Raw genomic sequence first — 20042 nt, forward strand, 5'->3', positions numbered from 1 at the left:
CGGCTCACGGCTACGATTCTCCTCACAGGTCAACCGACCCCTCACCATGAAAAAAGACGGCATTCAGACTCGCAACAGGAAAGTGTCCAACAAGAACAAGAAGAGCAAGAAGGCGGCCATGTTCGCCGAGGCCGCTCAGCCGCATTCGGCCGAGGACAACGCCGGGCCTTTTGCCCTCGGCCACGCCGCTCTCCTGACTTACGGCCACGCGCCGCACCTCATTCCGGGCCAGTCGACTCTGCACGCCTCTGCTCCCTTGGCGTACCCGCACCACCGCAACCCGGGCATGGTGCCCACTTTAGTCTGAAGGAGGGCGACATTTTCACTTCACTCAACTTTTGACTGTGTGTGTGTGTGTGTGTGTGTGTGTGTGTGTGTGTGTGTGTGTGTGTGTGTGTGTGCGCGGAATTGACCATGACATGTGAACAACAGGCATATCAATAAAATGTGTGAATTCACGTGTCGTTGCACAACGAGGGTCACGGGATGATTGTCATTTTTTTTTTTTTTGCATTCATTAAACTCTGCTCAGATGTTTTGCGTACGATCGCGGCATTGAATGGGGTCGCTGAGTTTTGACTGCTGAATGCAAGCAGAGTGCTTTATGCAAATTCAATCACACACATACACACAAAGGTGAAAATCAAGCCAAGTGTGCCGAGCGCGCATCACAGTTGTAACAGTTTAGATATTTGTTTTCGAGCTCATCACTTTTTGTGTGCATTGCTTTAACAGTCTCTCTGATGTTTGGTGTGTGCAAGACACGAGAGCTCTTTAACCATCTCGTTTTTGCCAGTGGATGGAAATAACGGTACAGAGTACAGATCCTTTGTTCCTGTACTAAAGTCGATTTTTCAAGTATCTGCACTTGACGTTTTTTTTCTTCCGATGACACTCTACTTTTACCCCCTCCCCTTTCAAAACAAATATGACACAATATAGATGCGGAGAAGTGAGATATTCCCCACCCATGGCCTCATTTAGAAAGTTGTTTAACATTGTCGGCTCTGCGTATGAAAAGGAAGAAAATGGTGTCAAAACCAGCAGGGGTTCAAAAACTCTCCATCCAATAGAAACAAAGCCCACTTTGAGTCACGTGCGTTCCTTTCAGTTGTTATCATTTTATTTTTGTTCTTCAGTTCACATTAGCAAAGCCATGTCAACACGTTGTTTTGATCGCATGTTTGGTGATGTATTTGTCATCTCGGTATCGGCGCAAATGAACAAAGGAGAGACATTCTTGGACGTGGAGATTAGTTTTATCCCACAATGCAATGTTTTCTCCTTTCACACAAGTCATTGATTTGATGGAGTATTTGTCTTATTTTGCACTTGAGTACGAATGTGAGTAATTTTGCCAGCTCCGACTATCGCGGCTATAGTTTGCTGCAGCGTAGAAAGAAATGGCATTCCGCTGAGAGCATAGCGGCTTACTTTGCGTGAGGTTTTGTACACCACTTGTGGATGTCACAACCACAGTAGAGCAAAGCTGGCTAGTAGATTTCATGGGGAGAAGCAGAGCTGTTTTCACATGACCGAGGAGGATGGCTGATTAGTTATCAGCGGGGCTGCAGACCTCAAACCAGTCACCTGCAACTGGCGGCACCACGCTCACCGCTCTTGGCAAGTGGAACGCTGTGCGCGTAACAGTAAAGTTTATTGAGGACATTTCAGAGTGAGAGTTGCAAGAAACAGAACAACAATTAGTTTTAAGTTCAATGTATGTTTTACACGTATTTTAAACGTGCATTGACAAAGAAAGAACTCCTGGCATTTTGTTGTCGGTGTGAAAATTCCTCAAACAAAATACATACATTAACGGCGTGTGCAGTATACCGGTTAAAATGTCTAAAATCCACAATCGGATAAATCTAAAATCCATTTGAGTCGAGAAATAGGCCGAATTTGACCACTGATTTAAGGCAACGGGCAGGTATGTGCGGTATGGAAGGGCACAGGTGGGTAAGGTGGACCAAGACCATTTAAAGATGTATAGACAAATAAAAGTATCTTAAAATGAACTTTAAAATGTACACGGAGCCAGTGATGGTTGTACAGAATTGAAGTTATGTACTCCCTCCGACGAGCTCCACTTAGGAGGTGAGCAACAGCATTTTGGACCAACTGGAGACGCTTGAAGGAGGACTGGCTGACTCCAAAACAATGCGCATTGCGGTAATAGAGTCGAGAGGTAAGGAAGGCATGGATCACTACTTTTGAGAAATAAGGGCCTTTATTTGATACAAACAACTAGATTTAACAAGAGCACCATTTGTGGTCCAATTTAAAATCACTGTCCAATTGAAGACCCAAATTCAATACTGTTGGCTTTAGATAAGATGCCAGGTGGGCCAAGTCAACAGTATGAGAATGTACTAGGGCCGCTGGGCCCAAACACCATCATTTCTGTTTTCTTTTTGTTGAAGTTTAGTTCCATCCAGACTTTAATTTCCTAAAGACAGGACAAAAGTGGCCAGAAGAGGAAAGCATCCGTTTTGCTTCGCGGGATGTACTGTAGATCTGACTGTCATCTGCTTTACAGTGAAAGGAAATATTCTTTCTTATGGCGGAAACCAGGGGCAGCATATAAAATGAAAAGAGCAAGGGCCTCAAAATTGAATCCTGTGGAACGCCATACAACAGTATGGCAGAGTGGGACTCAGAGGAACCAAGGCTACACAAAATGTGCCGCCTGCCAAATAAGATCTATACCACTCTAGAGCGCGACCACTAACAACCACCTGGTGCTGCAAACGATCCAACAGAATACTGTGGCCCGCCTTATGGAACGCTACCGCGACAGTGGGTCCAACAAAACAAGACACACATAGACATTATCAATTGTCATAAGGGGCTACATTTGACCTGAATACGACAAGTCACGCAGATCTGTGATGCCCGCCTTATGGAACACTACCGCTACAGTGGGTCCAACAAAACAAGACACAGACATTATCAATTGTCATAAGGGGTTACATTTGACCTGAATACGACAAGTCACGCAGATCTGTGATTTGATTCAGAAAATTCATCATCGTCATTATTTTACTATAGCTAGATTTTGGTAAGTAAATTGAAATGTCGTCGTCATTATTTTACGACAGTTACATTTTGTGGCCTTTTTTTGAATGTTGTACCGTAAGATTTTTCTAACGTAAGACGTGCCTTGGCCAGCCATTTTCAGACCCTTTCAGACCCTTTTCACACGACGAGTCACGCAGACCTGTGATTTGATTCAGTAAATTCGTCATCGTCATTATTTTACTCTAGTTAGATTTTGGTAAGTAAATTGAAATGTCCTCGTCATTATTTTACTACATTTACATTTTGTGGCCTTTTTTTGAATGGTGTTGTACTGTAAGATTTTTCTCCCGTAACACATGTGTGCCTTGGCCAGCCATTTTCAGACCCTTTTTAAGTACTGTACAGTCAATATAAAATGAGGAACTGGGATTAAATGTGTGGCGTCTGAAGAGACATCTAAATACGTCTTTGGGAGTGAATGAGTTAAAATTAAAGGCGGGGAAACACTCGCCTCGAGTCAAGTCAGTACTCAACGTTGTCCTAAAATGTTAAGACATAATAGTGGGACACGAGCGCCCCGGAAAGGAAAAAAACGACACGACTACCTTGCTTAAAGGCCGGGAAACACTTGCCTCGCGTCAAGTCAGTACTCAACCTTGTTGTTAAACATAATAGTGGGACAGGAGCGCCCCGGAAAGGAAAAAAAAGCCACTACAACCCCCCCCCCCCCCCACCCAACAAACCCAAAGAAAAAACCCACCACCACACACACACACACAGATCCGCGCCCCAACTGACATACAGGATGCTTTGCCTTGACCCCTGCTGCTGAAAGATAAGAATGGCGTGTGGTGTGGTGTGTGTAATTGGCAGTTATGTATTTAACACTCTACGAATTCCTCTGCTCCAATATTGATAGCCTGCATACGTACTCAAGTCCAATGCCGTCGTGTTAAACTTAAACGAAAACAGAATACAATGATTTTCAAATCATGTTCAACCTCTATTTTAAATGAATACATCCATAAGTGCAACTTAAAACTCTGCTATACAAGCACAAACCATTTATCAACAACATCCAGAAACTTCCAATGCCATCGTGTTAAATTTAAACGAAAACACAATACAATGATTTTCAAATCATGTTCAACCTCTATTTTAAATGGATACACCGTCTGGACAAGATTTTTAATGTTCACGCTGATCAATTGTATAATCCTTCGCTTTTGTCCTAACCTTACGCGACTTCAACGAGTTGACGCTTTGATGCAATTTGACGAGCGGCCACTAACCGGAAGTGCCGCCCTTGAACGTGACGTACTTCCGAGCCATGAATATGTCGCCCTGCAATTTTTATGATATTGTCCACAATTACGTTCAGGGAAGTCAAAAGGAAAATGATACAGTCACGATGGTCAAACTGAAATATCTGTTGCCGTATTAATAGGGATTTGATTCATGTAATTTATGTTGTTCTTTGCATCTCACATTTCAAGTTACTGAAATAGCTAGGCAAAGGGATTCAAGGAAGCATCACGAATCAGTTACATGACATGCGTGACTTAAGTGACGTTGACATTTTACTTTTGAGTGTTTAGGGGGTGCCACCCACTTTTACGTTGTCTCCAAAGTGAAGATGTTTTCAATTGGAAAGGCACTAGATTTAATGTATATATATTTTTTATGACTAAATGAAAATTTCACAGACTCCACTTTCCTTTATTTATAAATGTTTAATTGAAAATGTGTACATAAGCAATTACTATACATTTTCCAAATATTGAAATCCAATACAGGTTTAATACCGTTGATCAAAAATATATATATCTGAGAAATGAGACCACGTCTAGTTTATAGGTGGACAGGTTATAAGGTGGGTGGAGGGAAAATAAAGAACATAAAGTATATACAGTACAATGAAACCCTGGAACAACGTTTATTTGTGGGACATTTCTTTGCATTGTTGTCCAACTAAAAGCGGGAATCTCCAATGAAAAAACAAGACAGAAAATAATGATTTATTATTAAATATAATAACAGCAATGACCAAATTTGGAGGGACACGCATTTCATCGGGCAACAATGGAAAGATCTTTCAGACAACATGAACAAGGCACTAAGTATCACGGGTTTGTATTTTCATCTTGCAAAAATCTTTTATTGGCGCTCGAAGACTCTGCTGCGTTGACTGCTTCCTTGTCTCCTGCGTCTGTCCAGCGGGCCGGCTGGTTCTCTTCTGTCTCTGTCGAGTTGAGTGGTGGCTGCTCTGCCGTGTCTTTCGAGTCACCTTGCTGTTTCTCTCCCGTCAGTGTGGAGTCAGCTTGCGACTTCTCCAACGTTTGTGTCGGCTCGCATGCTTGCTTCTCCTCCGCCTGGGTCGAGTCGCCGGGTTGCTTCTCCTCCGCCTGTGTCGAGTCGCCAGGTTGGTTCTCCTGCGCCTGCGTCGAGTCGCCGGGTTGCTTCTCCTCCACCTGTGTCGAGTCGCCAGGTTGGTTCTCCTGCGCCTGCGTCAAGTCGCCCGGCTGCTCCTCCGCCGTCAGCGTCGAGTCGCCTGGCTGCTCCTCCGCCGTCAACGTCGAGTCGCCTGGCTGTCGAGCTTCACTCTCGCGCAGGTCCGAGTCGCCATTTCTCTTCGCAATGGGCGTCTGCTGGATTTCTGGCTCACTGTCTGAGTCAATCAAAATGGGCTCAGTGCACACGTTCTTCGCCACGGAGGACGCGTGATGAGAGCTTCGGACCATGTTTGGAATACCAGACTTGAGTCGGCCCGGCCTCCCCGCTGAAGTGATTTCAATGCGGACGGTCTGAAAGTCAATGTCGTGTTTGACTTTCTTGAGGGCCTGCATGTCAAATCCAAGCAGCACAGACACGTTTGACTTCTCACATTGGCTTCTGCATTCTTTCTGCATCGTTGCAAAGTGCTTACAGATGTGAGACTTCCATATCCAGAGGCTGGCCGACAGTTTCTTCTCTTCAGCGGGGGAAAGATAAGGTCGCTGATTGAAGTAAGACTGGAGGAACTTTTTACGAGCCTCAAATGTCTTGTGCTCGTTGTTTTTAGGATCCACGACGAGGTCCCCGGTGCCGGTCTTCTTGACCGTGGCGGAAGGAAACATTGAATCTTCGCTCAGTTTGATCTTCTTGGCGTAAGTGGCCATTCGCGTTGGCAGTGTTCTCTTGAGCAGGGGCGCGCCGGCCGAGTTCAGGGTCAAGGGCGACTTGGTGCCTAGACTCGCTTGCTTCCTTCCCACCGCTCTGCACTGGACAAGATGTAGCGTAATGGTGGAAGCTACCATGTTGCTGGTGTACACTCCCAGGCAATGGATGCACTTGTACGTCATCTTCTTTTCGACGGGGTGCATCGTCTGCAGCACCTGATGTCGCTGCCTCAGGTGAAGGGCCAAAGCGTTCGGCGTGGCCTCTTTCACAGGTGTGCAGCAAAGTGGACACATCGTCTTGCTGCCGTCGACCACGTCCCTCGGCGTCGAGAGCATACTTTCGAGTGCTTGCGTCTTCATCGCCGCGAGGGAAGGCGCCGCTTTGCCGAGAGGAGCGACGGTCTTGTCTTTGCCCTCCGACTCGTTCATGTTAAAGGTGAGAACGTGAAGCTGGACGTTTTGTTTGATGGTGAGATCGAACGTGAGCGGCGCTGATCCGGGAGGTCCCACAAAAACATTCAGGTGGGACAGGCGCTCGTGCTCAAGGAGTTTCTCCACACTGTGGAAAGCAGAGTGGCACTGCGGACAAGTGATGCCATGGACGAGCAGATGGTTGAGCAGAGTGTCACTGGGCAGGTAGCGGTTGCAAAGCAAACACTTGCTGGTGAAGTTGTGGATTTTCATGATGTACTTGGCCATGGCCCACACGATCCTCGCCTTGTGCGCGCTTTCAAAATGAGCGCTGTAGAGGGTCTCGGGAAAGAGCTCGTTGCACACGGTACATATCTTCCACTTCTGTGTCTGGGAAGTGTTGACGCCAGGCACGTTGCCATCAGCCGCAGCGCTTGAGGGGGCTTTCGCGCTGACCTGTTTGGCCGCCCCCAAAGACTGGCTTTTGAACACGGGGGCCGAGGGCTTTAAGTAGCCAATGACCGGCTGTGCTTTGGCGTGAACTGCCAGAGAGGACCCCCCGTTGAGAATCATAGACGACTTCTGCGACATGCTGGGCAAATTGGAAACCATGACGTTAGCGTGTCCAATCATGGCGGTGACCTGAGCGCCCATGCGCTCGTGGTATTCGATGACGTGCTGCACCAGCGACTCGTAGGTCTTTGTGGTGAACTTGCAGCGTTTACACAGGATGTTGTCGCCGTTAAAAGACGCGCCGTTCGGAAGTGACGTTTTGGGAATCATGCGCAGATACGGTGCCACGACGTGCTTAAAATGTTCCCGGTAGATGTGCTTTCTCACGGAATTGTAGAGACTGTCTCGGTAGGAGCACTTTTTGCAAAAGTACAACGACCTCGTCGTGCCGAGGCCAGACTTGTTGGCGGCCACTTGTCTCTGTTTGACTGCATTGATCCTCGACATCTGCTGGTCCAATTTGTCCTTGTGAAACACTCTAACATGGATCTCCAAGGTTCTCTTGTTGGCGACAAATGTGCAGTGAGAACAGTTGAGAAGAACTTTATCCTGAATCAATCTCTTGTGCGCATGGCGGAAGTGATTCTTGTAACCCGCGTAGGTTGCGGATGAAAACTGACATTCTCTGCAGCAGTAAGGCCTTGACCGATAGTTCTAGACGGAAAAAGGAGAAACACGGCACGGTGTGATGATTTCAACAGGAGCAGTACAGAATGTTCAACAAGAAAAAGAGCTTTACCTGTATTTTGGAGAACGACGGATGCCAGACACATATATCGGTGTACACGGTCTCATTAAAAACATTCTCGCCGGGATTAAAATCCTTAAACTCCTGCACAGAAAAAAAACAAACCACGCGGGTCAAAAACAAGTCCATAATATGAAAGAACTCGCGGAAGAAATACAACGAATGCACACTCACATTTGCCGCCTCCTTGCAGTACTCCAGTCCAATATCTTTAAGTGCAATTTTCACTTTTTTCCTGGCTTTCCTCAGTTTTGTCAAGTCGTTCACAGGGATTTGATACATCTCGCCTGACAAACACATTGACAACGTCCACATCGTTTAATTCACATGATCTTCAACACACATCTCGGAGAATAACACATATTTGATCAAAAACTATCCACGGGATTGTCCCTGAGGCCCGGTTCTGTTTGGGCGGGCTAGCATCCATAAAGGCGTTTCAAATGACTGGGAGAGAACCGGTGTGCGTGTCGGCGCGCTCTGGAGCATGCAGCCTACCCGGTACACACCTTCGGCCGAACGTATTGGCGATAGTGAGCGCAAGGAAGTTTCATTTTGTCAACTTTGTGCATCAAGGATGATGTCGTGGCTAACATTAGCTGTTGTGTTAGCTCCCCTCGGTTCGGTTCGCCCTCTTAGAGAGTTACAGCATCCCCATGGACATGAGCGGTATTGCTTTTGCTTCGTTCTGGGTGCATTTTACTCACTGGGTGATAAGCCAGGTCGTCCGATAAACCCCCGTCTATGAGCGACGAAAGACAAATGTGGCGGGCCTGCGGATACTTCCTCTGTTCAAGAAGCCGGTGCCGATGCTCTGTTCAGCGGCTAGTTTACAAGCTAGCTAGCTTGCAGTTATCACCACCGCTCGGATTTCCGCAGAGGGCCGACGGAAGAAGGGTGGACGCGATGAGAAAAGGGATGCAAGTCATGCAGACTTATGCAAACTGACGTCGTCCACAACGGTTATGTCAGCACCACCCAATGCGAGAAATGAAAGCCGCTAGCGTGCCAGAGGAAGGTAACACGCCAAAGTAAACCAACTCCAAATCCAAAATGGCGATTGGTGGGCGGAAGTCGTAAGAGGCAGTTGTCTCCACAGCCAGTGTTGAATTTCACTTCTTAATTCTAAATGGTTTTATTTTCAGATTTAAATGGCTCTGTTTTATCATCCTGTGTGGCATATTCAGCAATACTCACTTCAAGCAAGATTAGGTATGCCTGCCTCCTGTGCACACAACATGTTCTGATTCACGGTTAATGGACACACAGTGGGTCCAAAGTAGGTCAACACAGCACTTCAAATTAGTTTTAGTTGATCACTTTTATCAAAGTTATTGCGCATTTATCAAACGTAGTTAAATCTCGTAAATCACCAGAGTCAAAATTACGGCTTTGGGGTCAGATTTGGCCTACCACTTAATTTCATGGGCCTTGCTAAATCATGTGCGTCCTGTTCATGGTTCTTTATAAAAAAAATAACGCCTTGCGTGCATTTTTTTTTTTTTTGGTTTATAAAAAATAACGCCTTGCATGCATTTTTTTTTTTTTTTTTTGGTGACCAAACTCATTTTTTATGACATGAAGTGTGTATTCTGCTCATATTCAGTCATGCTTATCACATGAAGTGTGTATTCTGCTCATATTCAGTCATGCTGTATAACTTTCCCATGCCCGCAGTGTAGCCTGGCGTCCTTGAAGCAATTGTCACTGAAAATTGGAACACTCACTACTGGAGACGCACAAACATTGGAATGCACCAGTTGATACAACCAGTTGAAACGGTTTAGTAGAAACAAAAGTTATGATGTCACACCTTGTGTCTCGGTACCGCCCTTCTGATAATATAAATATGATGTGAATCCCTTCCTGCTTCGCTCTCGTGACCCCCGCAGCCATTGTCTGTAAACCGCGGGTGCCCGGAATATTCTGTTATTAAAAGCTTCGAAGAAAATACTCATCTACTCCAGCCTGTATTTGGATAACCAACATTCTCCTCGTCCGAAATTCAACGAACACGCGGGGGAAAGAAGGCCGCTTTCCCCCAACAGACGCTAGAAAAAAAATTGTTGAACAAGCCATTTTCCTTGACTTCCACCTTTATCCAGACCCTCATGAAAATTTTGTCCTTGGGAAATGCATATCCCCCAACCAACTTTCATGGAAATCGGTAATTTTCTTTTGTGTGTGTGTGTGTGTGTCTATGTGTGTGTGCATTGTAATGTTACTGCTTAAAAAAAATTGAAAGGACTGCTGTGCAAAAGTATGGTAGTCTGAGAATGTGGTCCTGGGGTACTTACTAGAAAAATCCCTTGTATGATATGCAGCAGTTTTACGCAACTCCAACAAGCCATTTTCCTTGACTTCCACCTTTATTCAGACCCTCATGAAAATTTTGTCCTTGGGATGTGCATATTCCCCAACCAACTTTCATGGAAATCTGTAATTTTCTTTTGTGTGTGTGTGTGTGTGTGTGTCTATGTGTGTGTGTATTGTAATGTTACCGCTTAAAAAAATTGAAAGGACTGCTGTGCAAGAGTATGGTGGTCTGAGAATGTGGTCCTGGGGTACTTACTTGAAAAATCCCTTGTAGGAAAAGCTAAATCTAATGAAAACCTCCTTGTATGATATGCAGCAGTTTTACGCAACTCCAACCGAACGAAGCACTTTTAATGGTTTTTTTTTTTCACTGAGTCATATGTTGTCATTTTTATTCCACTGCCATGTTCATGACATTCATAACCTTTACTCCAGCAGCTGCTGCAGGGCTTCCGGGGTCAACGGCTTTCACATAAAAAGGAGCCACCCCTCGCACCTAAAAAAAAAAGAAGCACTTTTAATGGTTTTTTTTTTTCACTGAGTCATATGTTGTCATTTTTATTCCACTGCTATGTTCATGACATTCATACCCTTTACTCCAGCAGCTGCTGCAGGGCTTCCGGGGTCAACGGCTTGCACATAACAAGGAGCCACGCCTCGAATGACAAAACCCCAGCCGAGTGCGTCACTTGTCACCTGGGATCACGGTAAGAGAATTCACTTTTCTTTTGACCATAAATAGTCTTCAAATCTCAAATAAAATATCTGATTTTAGTCATGGTAGTTTTATGATAAGGTAGTTTTACATCCATCCATTTTCCGATCCGCTTCTCCTCACAAGAGTCGCGGGGGGTGCTGGAGCCTATCCCAGCCGTCTTCGGGCAGTAGGCGGGGGACACCCTGAACCGGTTGCCAGCCAATCGCAGGGCACACCGAGACGAACAACCGTCTGCGCTCACACTCACACCTACGGACAAATTTCGAGTGTTCATTTTCCGCACACCCGAGGCACCGGGCCGGTACGGAGGAGCCCAGAGAGGTCAGGTGGGGCCAAGCCATTTCAAGATTTGAAAACAAATCATAGGATCTTAAAAAGAACTGCAAAATGAGCCTGTGAAGGGATGCCAGAGTAGGAGTGATGCGCTCCCTCTTACGAGTACCAGTCAAGAAGTGAGCAGCGTCATTGTGGGCCAACTGGAGACACTTAATGGAGGATCGGCTGACTCCAAAGTCAAATGCATTACAGTCATCCAGCGGGGGTGTGACTAACGCACGAATGACTGTTTCAAAGTGCTCTGCCTAAGGTGAAAGAAGCCAGATTCGACAACGGCACCAATTTGCCGGTCCAATGTCAAATGACTGTCCAGTTGAAGACCCAGAGCCAAGTTGGAGACTGTTGGCTTAAGATAAGGAGCCGGGGGACCCCCAAGTCCACAGGATGGGAAGTACAGCGGCCGCTGGGACCAAACACCATCACTTCTGTCTTCTTTTTCAGAAGGTTGAACCTTTGACTGTCAGGCACATTATGCTATAATAGTCCTACTTCATCAAATAATATGGAGTGTCCTGCAAAAAAATTGAGGAACGAGCCTAGAAGCAACTCACCGTCAACACTCTCTTGGTGAAGTGTGCTCCTGGTGCCAGCAACTCTTCACAAGTAAAATGTCTTTTCAGAACTGCAAGACCAAGCAAGCATTTCGACCTCGATTTGAACCAGAGGAATTGGACACTATCGCACTTTAATTGTATCCTTGCCTGATTTTGGATTGCTTCGAATGACCGGGGTCGAAGACAGACGAACAATTGGACCCAATCCTGCCGAGTCAAGCGGAGGGGAATCCAAGCTGCCTCGTCGGCCGGCACTCACGTGTTTCAGGTCTGGACTGGCTCCCGCTGTCATTCAATTGCGGGGGAAATCGCTTGAATGGAATTTGCAAGAAGCGGTGAAAGGAAATGCACAATTTACTAACCTGACCGGAAACCAGCGGCAGCCTCCCGGGCTGCATTTTCGAGCGGAACCAATGCGCGGTCAGGGTGGCTGTCTTCTCCTGTTGACCACACTGCGCCGTGATCACCATCCCGCTCCCGTTCACCCAGCAGTTCGGACAAGCGTCGTCTGCGCCGGAAATTGATGCAGAACTGATAGTGGAGTCCGCTGTCAAAGAAATCGTGTTTCTGGGCCACTAATGATGAGAGCAGAGGGGAAGCGATACACAAGAGGGAGCCGTTGTTCAGTTGAGGACTTGGTTTTTGCTGGAGCTGGCCGCCAACTGTTCATGTGGGCTCGCTGTTGTCCCACCGTGCTGCATGATGCCGTGCTCTTGTAAAGCGCAGCACAGCTCCAGGCCCTGGCACCGGCTCGCTGCCTCTCCGTTTTGAAGCAGCCAATCAATCAGCTGGCAGCCAGGAAAGGAGCGCTGATACACAACGCCGCACTCCTCTCGCTGCTGCAGAATGGAGCTCTTGTCCCCGCTAAGGCTACGGAGACAAGAAAGGCAGATGAGTGGATGATGCTTGATGATGCTTCGTACGCACACGCGCACACAAATTCACAAGCAAAGACGTTTTCAAAAACATCCACTAAGATGGCATTTGGGGAAAGGTTGGTGGGATCCATTCATTCATTCGATTTCCGATCCGCTTATCCTCACTAGGGTCACGGGGGGGTGCCGGAGCCTCTCCCAGCTGTCTTCGGGCAGTAGGCGGGGGACACCCTGAACCGGTTACCAGTCAATCGCAAGGCACACATTGACGAACAACAACCATCCGCGCTCACACTCACACCTCGGGACAATTTTTGAGTGTTCAATCAGTCTGCCATGCATGTTTTTGGAATGTGGGAGGAAACCGGAGTACCCAGAGAAAACCCACGCTGGCCCCGGGAGAACATGCAAACTCCACACAGGGAGGCCGGAGCTGGAATTGAACCCGGTACCTCTGCACTGTGAGGTCGACGCGCTAACCACTGGACCAGCGGGCCGCCCTGGTGGGATCCAGATTTTGTTTTTTTGAGATGATGATGAAGTAAATGCCGCAAAATCTCAAGTCATTGAACACAGTAAATGTGAGCAATAGCAATGGCGCGGCCGCTTGCTTTGCTCTCGTTGCACAGCAGGCCCATGACAGCATACCAACGGTGAAGCATGTAACAGTATGTAGCAATGGCACTTGTATACTTTGAATCATCCCAAAGTCCTGACGAAGTCGGAAAGGGAGAGATTATTTTGGCGCTTTGTACTCGATTTTTGTGCCGGTTGTGGTGGCTCGACTTTGGTCGTTTTGAACCTCTTACTGTTCATACAGTCGTTGTCCTCTCATGAAGAGTTTCACTTCTTTGTTGAAGGGAAATGTGCCGTCGTCTTTGCGGAAACGATAAAGCAGTTTGGCATCCTTGAATTCAGACCTCTTATCACAAACTACCCCGCACAAAAACAAACAAACAAACAAACAAACAAAGATTTGTTTTTGTGTATTGAAAGCATTCATGAATATCATCCGGGCGTGCCACTTTCCTTGCCCTTGTCTCGCTGCTCGTAGTTTACCGTGGTGAACAACGTCCCGGTCCATGAGGTGCTGCATCAGACGGACGGCCGTTGCCCGATCCGGTGCCTCCTCGTGGTTCACCAGCCAGTCGATGAGCTCCTCCGCTACAAAGCAGTTGGGGTATGTCCGTAGGTGGTACCGTCTGTCCTTGATCAGTTTTCCATCGTGAAGCCTCAACCTTGAAGGAAGTTCACACCACCCAGTCTCATTTGGACACGCCTCGGCGCCGTGGCCGCACTTTCCATCGTACCTGAGTTGTTCTCCAGCGATCATGACTTCGGCCGTATGTTGACGGGCTACGGCTTTTCTCCTGATGGCACTCGTCGGCTCCATGTTTGGAATCTCATGTCTGGGAGCACGTAAGCGAAGCGAATGCGTGCTTGTGGCCCTGATGCGTTTACATAATAGACGCCGACCAAATATCATGTGGGAAAGATGTTGTGTATACACGGATAAAGAGAAGCAACGACAGAGATGGCAGCATTCGATGAGTCGGACAGGAGTCGTATTTTTATTTGACCTTGACTGCCGTCAGGGAGCAAACAGGCCCCCGCTGCAAAGTCGAGTTGCCTTTTTTTCTTGTCCGCAGCGGTCCTCCAACCCTAACCTCAAACCCTTCCGTTCCAAAGCCCAAGTCCTGACAGATGAGCTTTACTGCGGCCGGGAAATAAGGGTGTGCATTGGGACTGTGTGCCACAGAAATGCCCGAACATGACCAAACTTGACATTTGAGTTTGCCTTTACATCCTTAAGGCAACCCGGTGGTGGACTGGTTTGCGCGTCGGCCTCACAGTGCAGGGTTGGATTCCGGCTGCGGGGCTTCCCATGTGGCATTTGCATGTTCTCCCCGTCCGTGCCTGCGTGGGTTTTCTCCGGGTACTCCGCTTTCCTCCCACACTCCAAAAACATGTGTGTCAGGTTAATGGAACACTCCAAATTGTCCCTAGGTGTGAGTGTGAGTGCGGATGGTTGTTCGTCTTTGTGTGCCCTGCGATTGGCTGGCAACCGGTTCGGGGTGTCCCCCGCCTTCTGCCCGAAGACAGCCGGGATAGGCTCCAGCATGCCCCTTGTGAGGATAAAACGGATCAGAAAATGGAGGGCTAAATGGCTGGTTCGCCCGCGCTCCAACAAATGACCAGGAGATGTCAGCATTGGCTTAGCGGAGCCTCGGACCAACGCCACCCGCTGGTGTCAGGTGACTTCTCTTCCGTGAACGTTTCGTGTACGTGTGAAATGTGTGTTGTCGAGTAAGCGCGACGAGGCCACTTTTGGTTTACTGATTACGTGTTTTAACCGGAGCCGGTGGATTGAAAAGTTGTCTCTTACACCCGCTCCTTTGGATCTTGTGCCTACGTATTCAATTGCATGTGTACTAATGTCATCGGTAAAAGCCAAAAGTTGGTGGAAGTCTGACAAGCTGCAAACGAGATGCGGACGGCTGCGTGCGTGACGTGCGTCGGTCAAGTGATGGTCACGAGCAACTCTCGCCTTTTCATGCAAATGTCCTCCTGCGCGTTGTGATTGGTGAGCGGCGTGGAGGTGTCGTCCGGGGAGGGGGGGGGGCGGTGACACGGATCGCGTGCGGCTTTATGAACTAACTGTGCCCCCCTCCCTTTTGCACAGCTCGACGAGTACGCCAAGTCCTCGGGCACGAGTGGAGCCTCACTCAGTTCTTGCCAGTTGGACGGCGTTGCGGTCGCGTTTTCCCTTCTGGGCGGAAGTCTCGTTTTGATGAAGGTTTTCTGGGGAGTGGGCGAGTGCCATTCCAACGACCGCATGAACTAGTTGTGGACATTTGTCAAGAGAGCGTCTGAAGGCGGAGATGAGCAGCGAGGCGCACTCGCATTTGGGACTGCAGAAGCCCCCCATGAATTTCGTCAGCGACTTCGACTTGATGAAGTTCGGCGTGAAAAAGGAGGCGATGCAGGCGATGGAACGATCCCTGATCGGGCCGTGCAACCAGCTCCACAGACCGGACTCCGTGTCCTCCACCCCCGGGAGCACACCTGGCAACTCGATGCCCTCGTCGCCAAACCTGCCTCCCAGCGAGCTGCGAAATAACCCCGAGGACCCGTTTTGGATCCCCAACAACGGGGCTTACCCTCACCCTCAGATGTACCCGCAAGCGTTCGGGCTGACCCCCGAGGACGCGGTCGAGGCCCTGATCGGGGCCACGACGCAGCAGGGACACCCGCCCGCGCCTCACGCTCACCAGCAGCCGCCCTTCCCGGTTGAGTACGACGGCTACAACCAGCTCGGCGAGACTGCCCACCACTACTCGCAGCTCTCGGCGCCCCCCGAAATGCTCCCCAGCAGCCACTGCCAAGACCCCTTCCTCAAGAATGACGTGGGCAGCGCCTCCCCACCGTCGCCCGGAGAAGTCAGCGTCGCGCACCACCCGCACCCGCACCTTCAGGGGCAGCACCGGCGAACCGGCGCCGAATGCCACTTCTCAGACGACCAGCTGGTGTCCATGTCGGTCAGGGAGCTCAATCGGCTGCTCCGGGGCCTCAGCAAAGACGAAGTCATGCGCCTGAAGCAGAAGCGGCGGACCCTGAAAAACCGAGGCTACGCGCAGTCGTGCCGCTACAAGCGCGTCCAGCAGAAACACATCCTGGAGCACGAGAAAACCAGCCTGGTGTCCCAGGTCGAGCAGCTCAAGCACGAACTGAACAGGCTGGTCCGGGAGAGGGACGCGTACAAACTGAAATGCGAGAAACTGGCCGGCGCCAACGGTTACCACGAAACCGGCTCCACCAGCGACAACCCTTCCTCGCCCGAGTATTTAATGTGAAGCGCGTGGCGAGGTCTGCGCGAGACGCCCGGGAGCTTCTCTTCACTAGCCGGCAGCCAACTTCGCTTTTGAAACAATCACTTCGCCGCCGCATTGTTGAACTCAGCCGAGACTCCAAATCGATCAACTCCTCGCAGAGCCGTTCGACGAGCCCAAGCGAGCATGCATGCGGGACATGTGTGAGCAGCTCCTCATATCGAGACATGGCCGCATTTTGGGGGCGGGGGGGAATCGCACACTTGAAATCACCCCCGCGGTTTGATTCAATTCCCTGGACTTCGTATGATTGACACCGTTCACTTTTGCTTTTCCTGATCTTGCTGTTGCTCGGACTTGTTTTCTTTTCTGACCGCATCGCGAATTCCTCTTCGAAGACAATGATGCAAAGTTTCTCCGCAGCGATATTTTTACTCAGCTAATTCTGCTGGACAGATGTCTTCTTTACTCGCTTGTCTTTTTTAAAGGAGACCCAATTATGCAAAATGGTTTTGTCTTTTCATATACTCTGGATCAATAAAACTATGGTGACTTTTTCTACCACGTTTCATCTCTTTGAGTATCTTTTTTTTTCGGCTTCAAAAAAAAAACGTCACTTGCAAATTTGTAAAAGTCTGCTATATTTTAAAATGGCTGCAGTCATTCACCAACACACCTGGTAAACTTGAAATGCACGCAAGATGCATCCGGCGTAAGAGGAAGGAAATTTGGATTTTGGATCCGTGATTTGTAACCTGAAAAAAGGTCGAACAAAAAGATTGAGAACAACATCACATGACTAATGTGCAGTTGGTGGTATGAGGTGTTTGTCGAAGCAAATTAGCGGAAAGGTCTCTTCCTTTTCGAATACTATTAAAAATACCCCCCCACACCTCACCTCCCCCAAATCATTTTTGCGCAAATAAAGGGACAAGTGCTTTCTCTCCCTCTATGACCTTTGGCCTTCAAGGAGCGCCGCTTCCTGTGGGCTGCTGACATGTGAAAGCACAGGAGGCGGGCTGGCAGGGGCTGTGGGGCACAGATAAAACGGAGTGGAAATCGGGCTTCCCTTGGTCTCCCTTCCTCGGACAAACAAATCAAATGTGTATTCCGTGAGGGAGGAAGCGAGGAACGGCGACCCGCGGCAGGACGGGCAGACACTCCTCCGGACACTTCAAGAGGAGCGTTTGCACTCGATGCCTTTTCTTCCCTTCGGCACCTTTTGCCACTTTGTCATCCCTCGGCACGTTTCGTCCACACATTTCCTTCCCAGTTCAGGAGCGCGCAATTATTTGGACGACCCACTGGCTGCCAATGTGATAGGTGGTCTCAATATAATGACAAGTGACTTTCGACTCGGCCATACGTCGTTGAGCCTTCCGCTTTCAAAGACGACTTGACAGCCCCGTCTTGTGTGAGCGTTCGGGGCTCAGCGGCCGGCTCACTTCAAGGGCTGCGTCTTTTCTGACGGGACGGCGGTTTTCTCTCACGTTTGACCCCTGACAGTTCTCTGCTCCCCCTTCTTCCCACAGGTGCAAAAGCACTTTTTCCCTTTGAAAACAGACTTTGGCCCCGGAGCCCTTCCTGCTGCTCTGGGACGACAGGAATGAAGGAATATGGCGGAAAACACACTCACTACTCAACAACGCAGGTGTCCCAGCGCAATCGAGAAGGCCGGCCAATGCGTGACAAAAATGTCAACGATTACAACGCCGGGTATAATCCAGCATTATCATCAGTGCAATTTTTCTTTTTTTCAGATTGTGCAGAGGTACCCGGGTTTGTAATTGAGTCCATATTTCAAGCAGGGTATAAAAGCCACTCTTTGACATGTTGAATTGCACCCGTCAAATGTGGGAAGAAAAAGGACATTTGAATAATTACATCATCACAATCTTTCAATAAACAGCAAGTCAGTCGTAATGTTTTTTTTTTGTTTTTTTTTTTTTTACATTTTATGATGTCACATTTACAAGACATTACATAAGTCATGAGGTCTCACAGTATTTGCGTTTATGAACTTGGCATGCTCAAATGCATTTTTTTTTTCATAGCCCTTTCAGGAAGTGGCTTGTTCGAGTCTTTGCGCACTTTCAATCAATGCACTGGGATTTGTAAAAGCATCGGCAGCCTGACAGAGCGACGGCGTTGGCGGGGAGAGCGCGTGTGTGTGTGGCGCTGCGTGACAATGCCCGAAAAGCACTTTTTCCCTTTGAAAACAGACTTTGGCCCCGGAGCCCTTCCTGCTGCTCTGGGACGACAGGAATGAAGGAACAGATAATATGGCGGAAAACACGCTCACTACTCAACGACGCAGGTGTCCCCGCGCAATCGAGAAGGCCGGCCAATGCGTGACAAAAATGTCACTTTTCCAACGATTACAACGCCGAGTATAATCCAGCATTATCATCGGTGCAATTTTTCTTTTTTTCAGATTGTGCAGAGGTACCCGGGTTTGTAATTGAGTCCATATTTCAAGCAGGGTCTAAAAGCCACTCTTTGACATATTGAATTGCACCCGTCAAATGTGGGAAGAAAAAGGACATTTGAATAATTACATCATCACCTTTGGACCTGAGATTTCATACTCAGGTTGTCTGAACACGTTTGGTGACTGGCTTGTGAAAATGTGCATTTTCCAAGAAGCGTGCGCTAATCAGCTGCGTAAACGTTTGTTGCCTTGAAACAAACGGCGCTGATCAAGGAGCCAACTGTTTGCTCACAATGGCGACTGTTGCTATCTCCTCTGGCGACGGCTTCGTTTTGACCCCGAGAATCAGGAGAGCTCCACGTCCAGGCCGCTTTTTCTTGGCGGTCCTTTTGCGAGAGCGAGAGCCCAATACCGACGGTCGTCTGCGAGCGCGGCGTCACGTGAGGCGCAGAGGAGAGATTTGGACGGAGGGCAGGATGAACGAGGGGCTTCCTCTTTCACTTCCCAAATGAGGACCCAGTCAAGTGACTCTTTGTGAGAGTGTTAAGCTTGTATGTCGCAGGAAAACACAGCTTGGATGGCTGCGGTTTCCGCTCAGGATGTCCAGTCGTTTCTGGGCAGTTGTGACACCGTGAATCATGCCGTGATCACACACGTTGCCGTCAACATTGCACGCACACAAATGTCAAAACGGTGCATGAGCAGTTCCTCCTCATTTATTTACGCAGTGGATATTCTTTCCAACATATATGTATTTATATTAGTGCTGTCAAATGATGAAAATATTTAATCACGCTTAAATGTATAAATGTCCTGATTAACTCAATGACACATTTTTATCGATTCTAAATTTCCTTTGATTTCTTTTTGTCGTATTTTTCCCATTTTAATGCTGTCACCAACATGGAATCGTGGATCAGTTTTCTTTGTGCAAAATGCAAATATTTACTGAAATAACAATTTTGCTTTTCAATTTCACATTAAACATTTTTCACTTGGAGCAGTTATTCAAACTTGGAGTACATTTTATAATTTTAGAGCAACGTAACATCCGCTGCGACGTGATGCCGTAATAATCTGGCGATAAAAAATATTCATCCCGTTAAAATTGATTTAAATTAATGCCGA

At 48.1% G+C, this 20042-nt stretch overlaps 3 protein-coding genes and 1 long non-coding RNA gene across 10 annotated transcripts; 2 read left to right on the forward strand and 2 right to left on the reverse strand.

Annotated features, from left to right (window-relative positions):
• Positions 1-4830: 4830 nt before the first annotated feature.
• adnpa (activity-dependent neuroprotector homeobox a) lies at positions 4831-8936 on the reverse strand. Of its 6 annotated transcripts, none has more exons than XM_019879539.1 (4): positions 8562-8936; positions 8029-8141; positions 7846-7938; positions 4831-7760 (listed from the first exon to the last, which is right to left on the reverse strand). In XM_019879539.1, the coding sequence occupies exons 2-4, from the start codon at positions 8134-8136 to the stop codon at positions 5148-5150; spliced, it is 2814 nt and encodes a 937-aa protein (XP_019735098.1). In that variant the 5' UTR covers positions 8137-8141; positions 8562-8936; the 3' UTR covers positions 4831-5147. The 6 variants fall into 6 exon arrangements, with proteins under 6 accessions (XP_019735098.1, XP_019735099.1, XP_019735102.1 ...); XM_019879540.1 differs by lacking the exon at positions 8562-8936 and having other exon boundaries at positions 4831-5575; positions 5609-7760; positions 8029-8159; XM_019879543.1 differs by lacking the exon at positions 8562-8936 and having other exon boundaries at positions 4831-5429; positions 5592-7760; positions 8029-8159.
• LOC109521602 (uncharacterized) lies at positions 8800-9325 on the forward strand. The gene is made up of 2 exons (XR_002169397.1): positions 8800-8872; positions 9000-9325. It is a non-coding gene; the product is annotated as an uncharacterized LOC109521602 (long non-coding RNA).
• A 1377-nt stretch (positions 9326-10702) lies between these two features.
• Positions 10703-14440, reverse strand: LOC109521601 (DEP domain-containing mTOR-interacting protein). 2 transcript variants are annotated; one of them, XM_019879545.1, is made up of 8 exons: positions 13964-14440; positions 13713-13891; positions 13463-13586; positions 12470-12648; positions 12141-12353; positions 11926-12063; positions 11776-11846; positions 10705-10866 (listed from the first exon to the last, which is right to left on the reverse strand). In XM_019879545.1, exons 1-8 carry the CDS (start codon positions 14137-14139, stop codon positions 10729-10731), a joined length of 1218 nt encoding a protein of 405 aa, XP_019735104.1. In that variant the 5' UTR covers positions 14140-14440; the 3' UTR covers positions 10705-10728. The 2 variants fall into 2 exon arrangements, with proteins under 2 accessions (XP_019735103.1, XP_019735104.1); XM_019879544.1 differs by having other exon boundaries at positions 10703-10866; positions 13713-14440.
• A 647-nt stretch (positions 14441-15087) lies between these two features.
• On the forward strand, positions 15088-17052 carry LOC109521631 (transcription factor MafB-like). Its single transcript, XM_019879592.1, has 2 exons — positions 15088-15237; positions 15337-17052. Exon 2 carries the CDS (start codon positions 15536-15538, stop codon positions 16505-16507), a length of 972 nt encoding a protein of 323 aa, XP_019735151.1. The 5' UTR covers positions 15088-15237; positions 15337-15535; the 3' UTR covers positions 16508-17052.
• Positions 17053-20042: the final 2990 nt, after the last annotated feature.

This window comes from Hippocampus comes, unplaced genomic scaffold (genome assembly GCF_001891065.2).
Source record: "Hippocampus comes isolate QL1 unplaced genomic scaffold, H_comes_QL1_v1.1 scaffold44, whole genome shotgun sequence".
In the NCBI taxonomy this organism is placed as follows: domain Eukaryota; kingdom Metazoa; phylum Chordata; class Actinopteri; order Syngnathiformes; family Syngnathidae; genus Hippocampus; species Hippocampus comes.

Excerpts from the sequence above, each read along its gene's own strand:
- adnpa (XM_019879538.1), bottom strand. The coding sequence starts at position 8,154 with ATGTGTTTGTCAGGCGAGATGTATCAAATCCCTGTGAACGACTTGACA. Across the intron at positions 7,939-8,028 it reads ACTGCAAGGAGGCGGCAAAT|GAGTTTAAGGATTTTAATCC; the intron begins GTGAGTGTGCAT and ends TTTTCTGTGCAG. Across the intron at positions 7,761-7,845 it reads CGTCGTTCTCCAAAATACAG|AACTATCGGTCAAGGCCTTA; the intron begins GTAAAGCTCTTT and ends TTTTCCGTCTAG.
- LOC109521601 (XM_019879544.1), bottom strand. The coding sequence starts at position 14,139 with ATGATATTTGGTCGGCGTCTATTATGTAAACGCATCAGGGCCACAAGC. Across the intron at positions 12,354-12,469 it reads GCACGGCATCATGCAGCACG|TGGCCCAGAAACACGATTTC; the intron begins GTGGGACAACAG and ends TCTCATCATTAG. Across the intron at positions 12,064-12,140 it reads TGCCGCTGGTTTCCGGTCAG|CGGGAGCCAGTCCAGACCTG; the intron begins GTTAGTAAATTG and ends ATTGAATGACAG.
- LOC109521631 (XM_019879592.1), top strand. The coding sequence starts at position 15,536 with ATGAGCAGCGAGGCGCACTCGCATTTGGGACTGCAGAAGCCCCCCATG.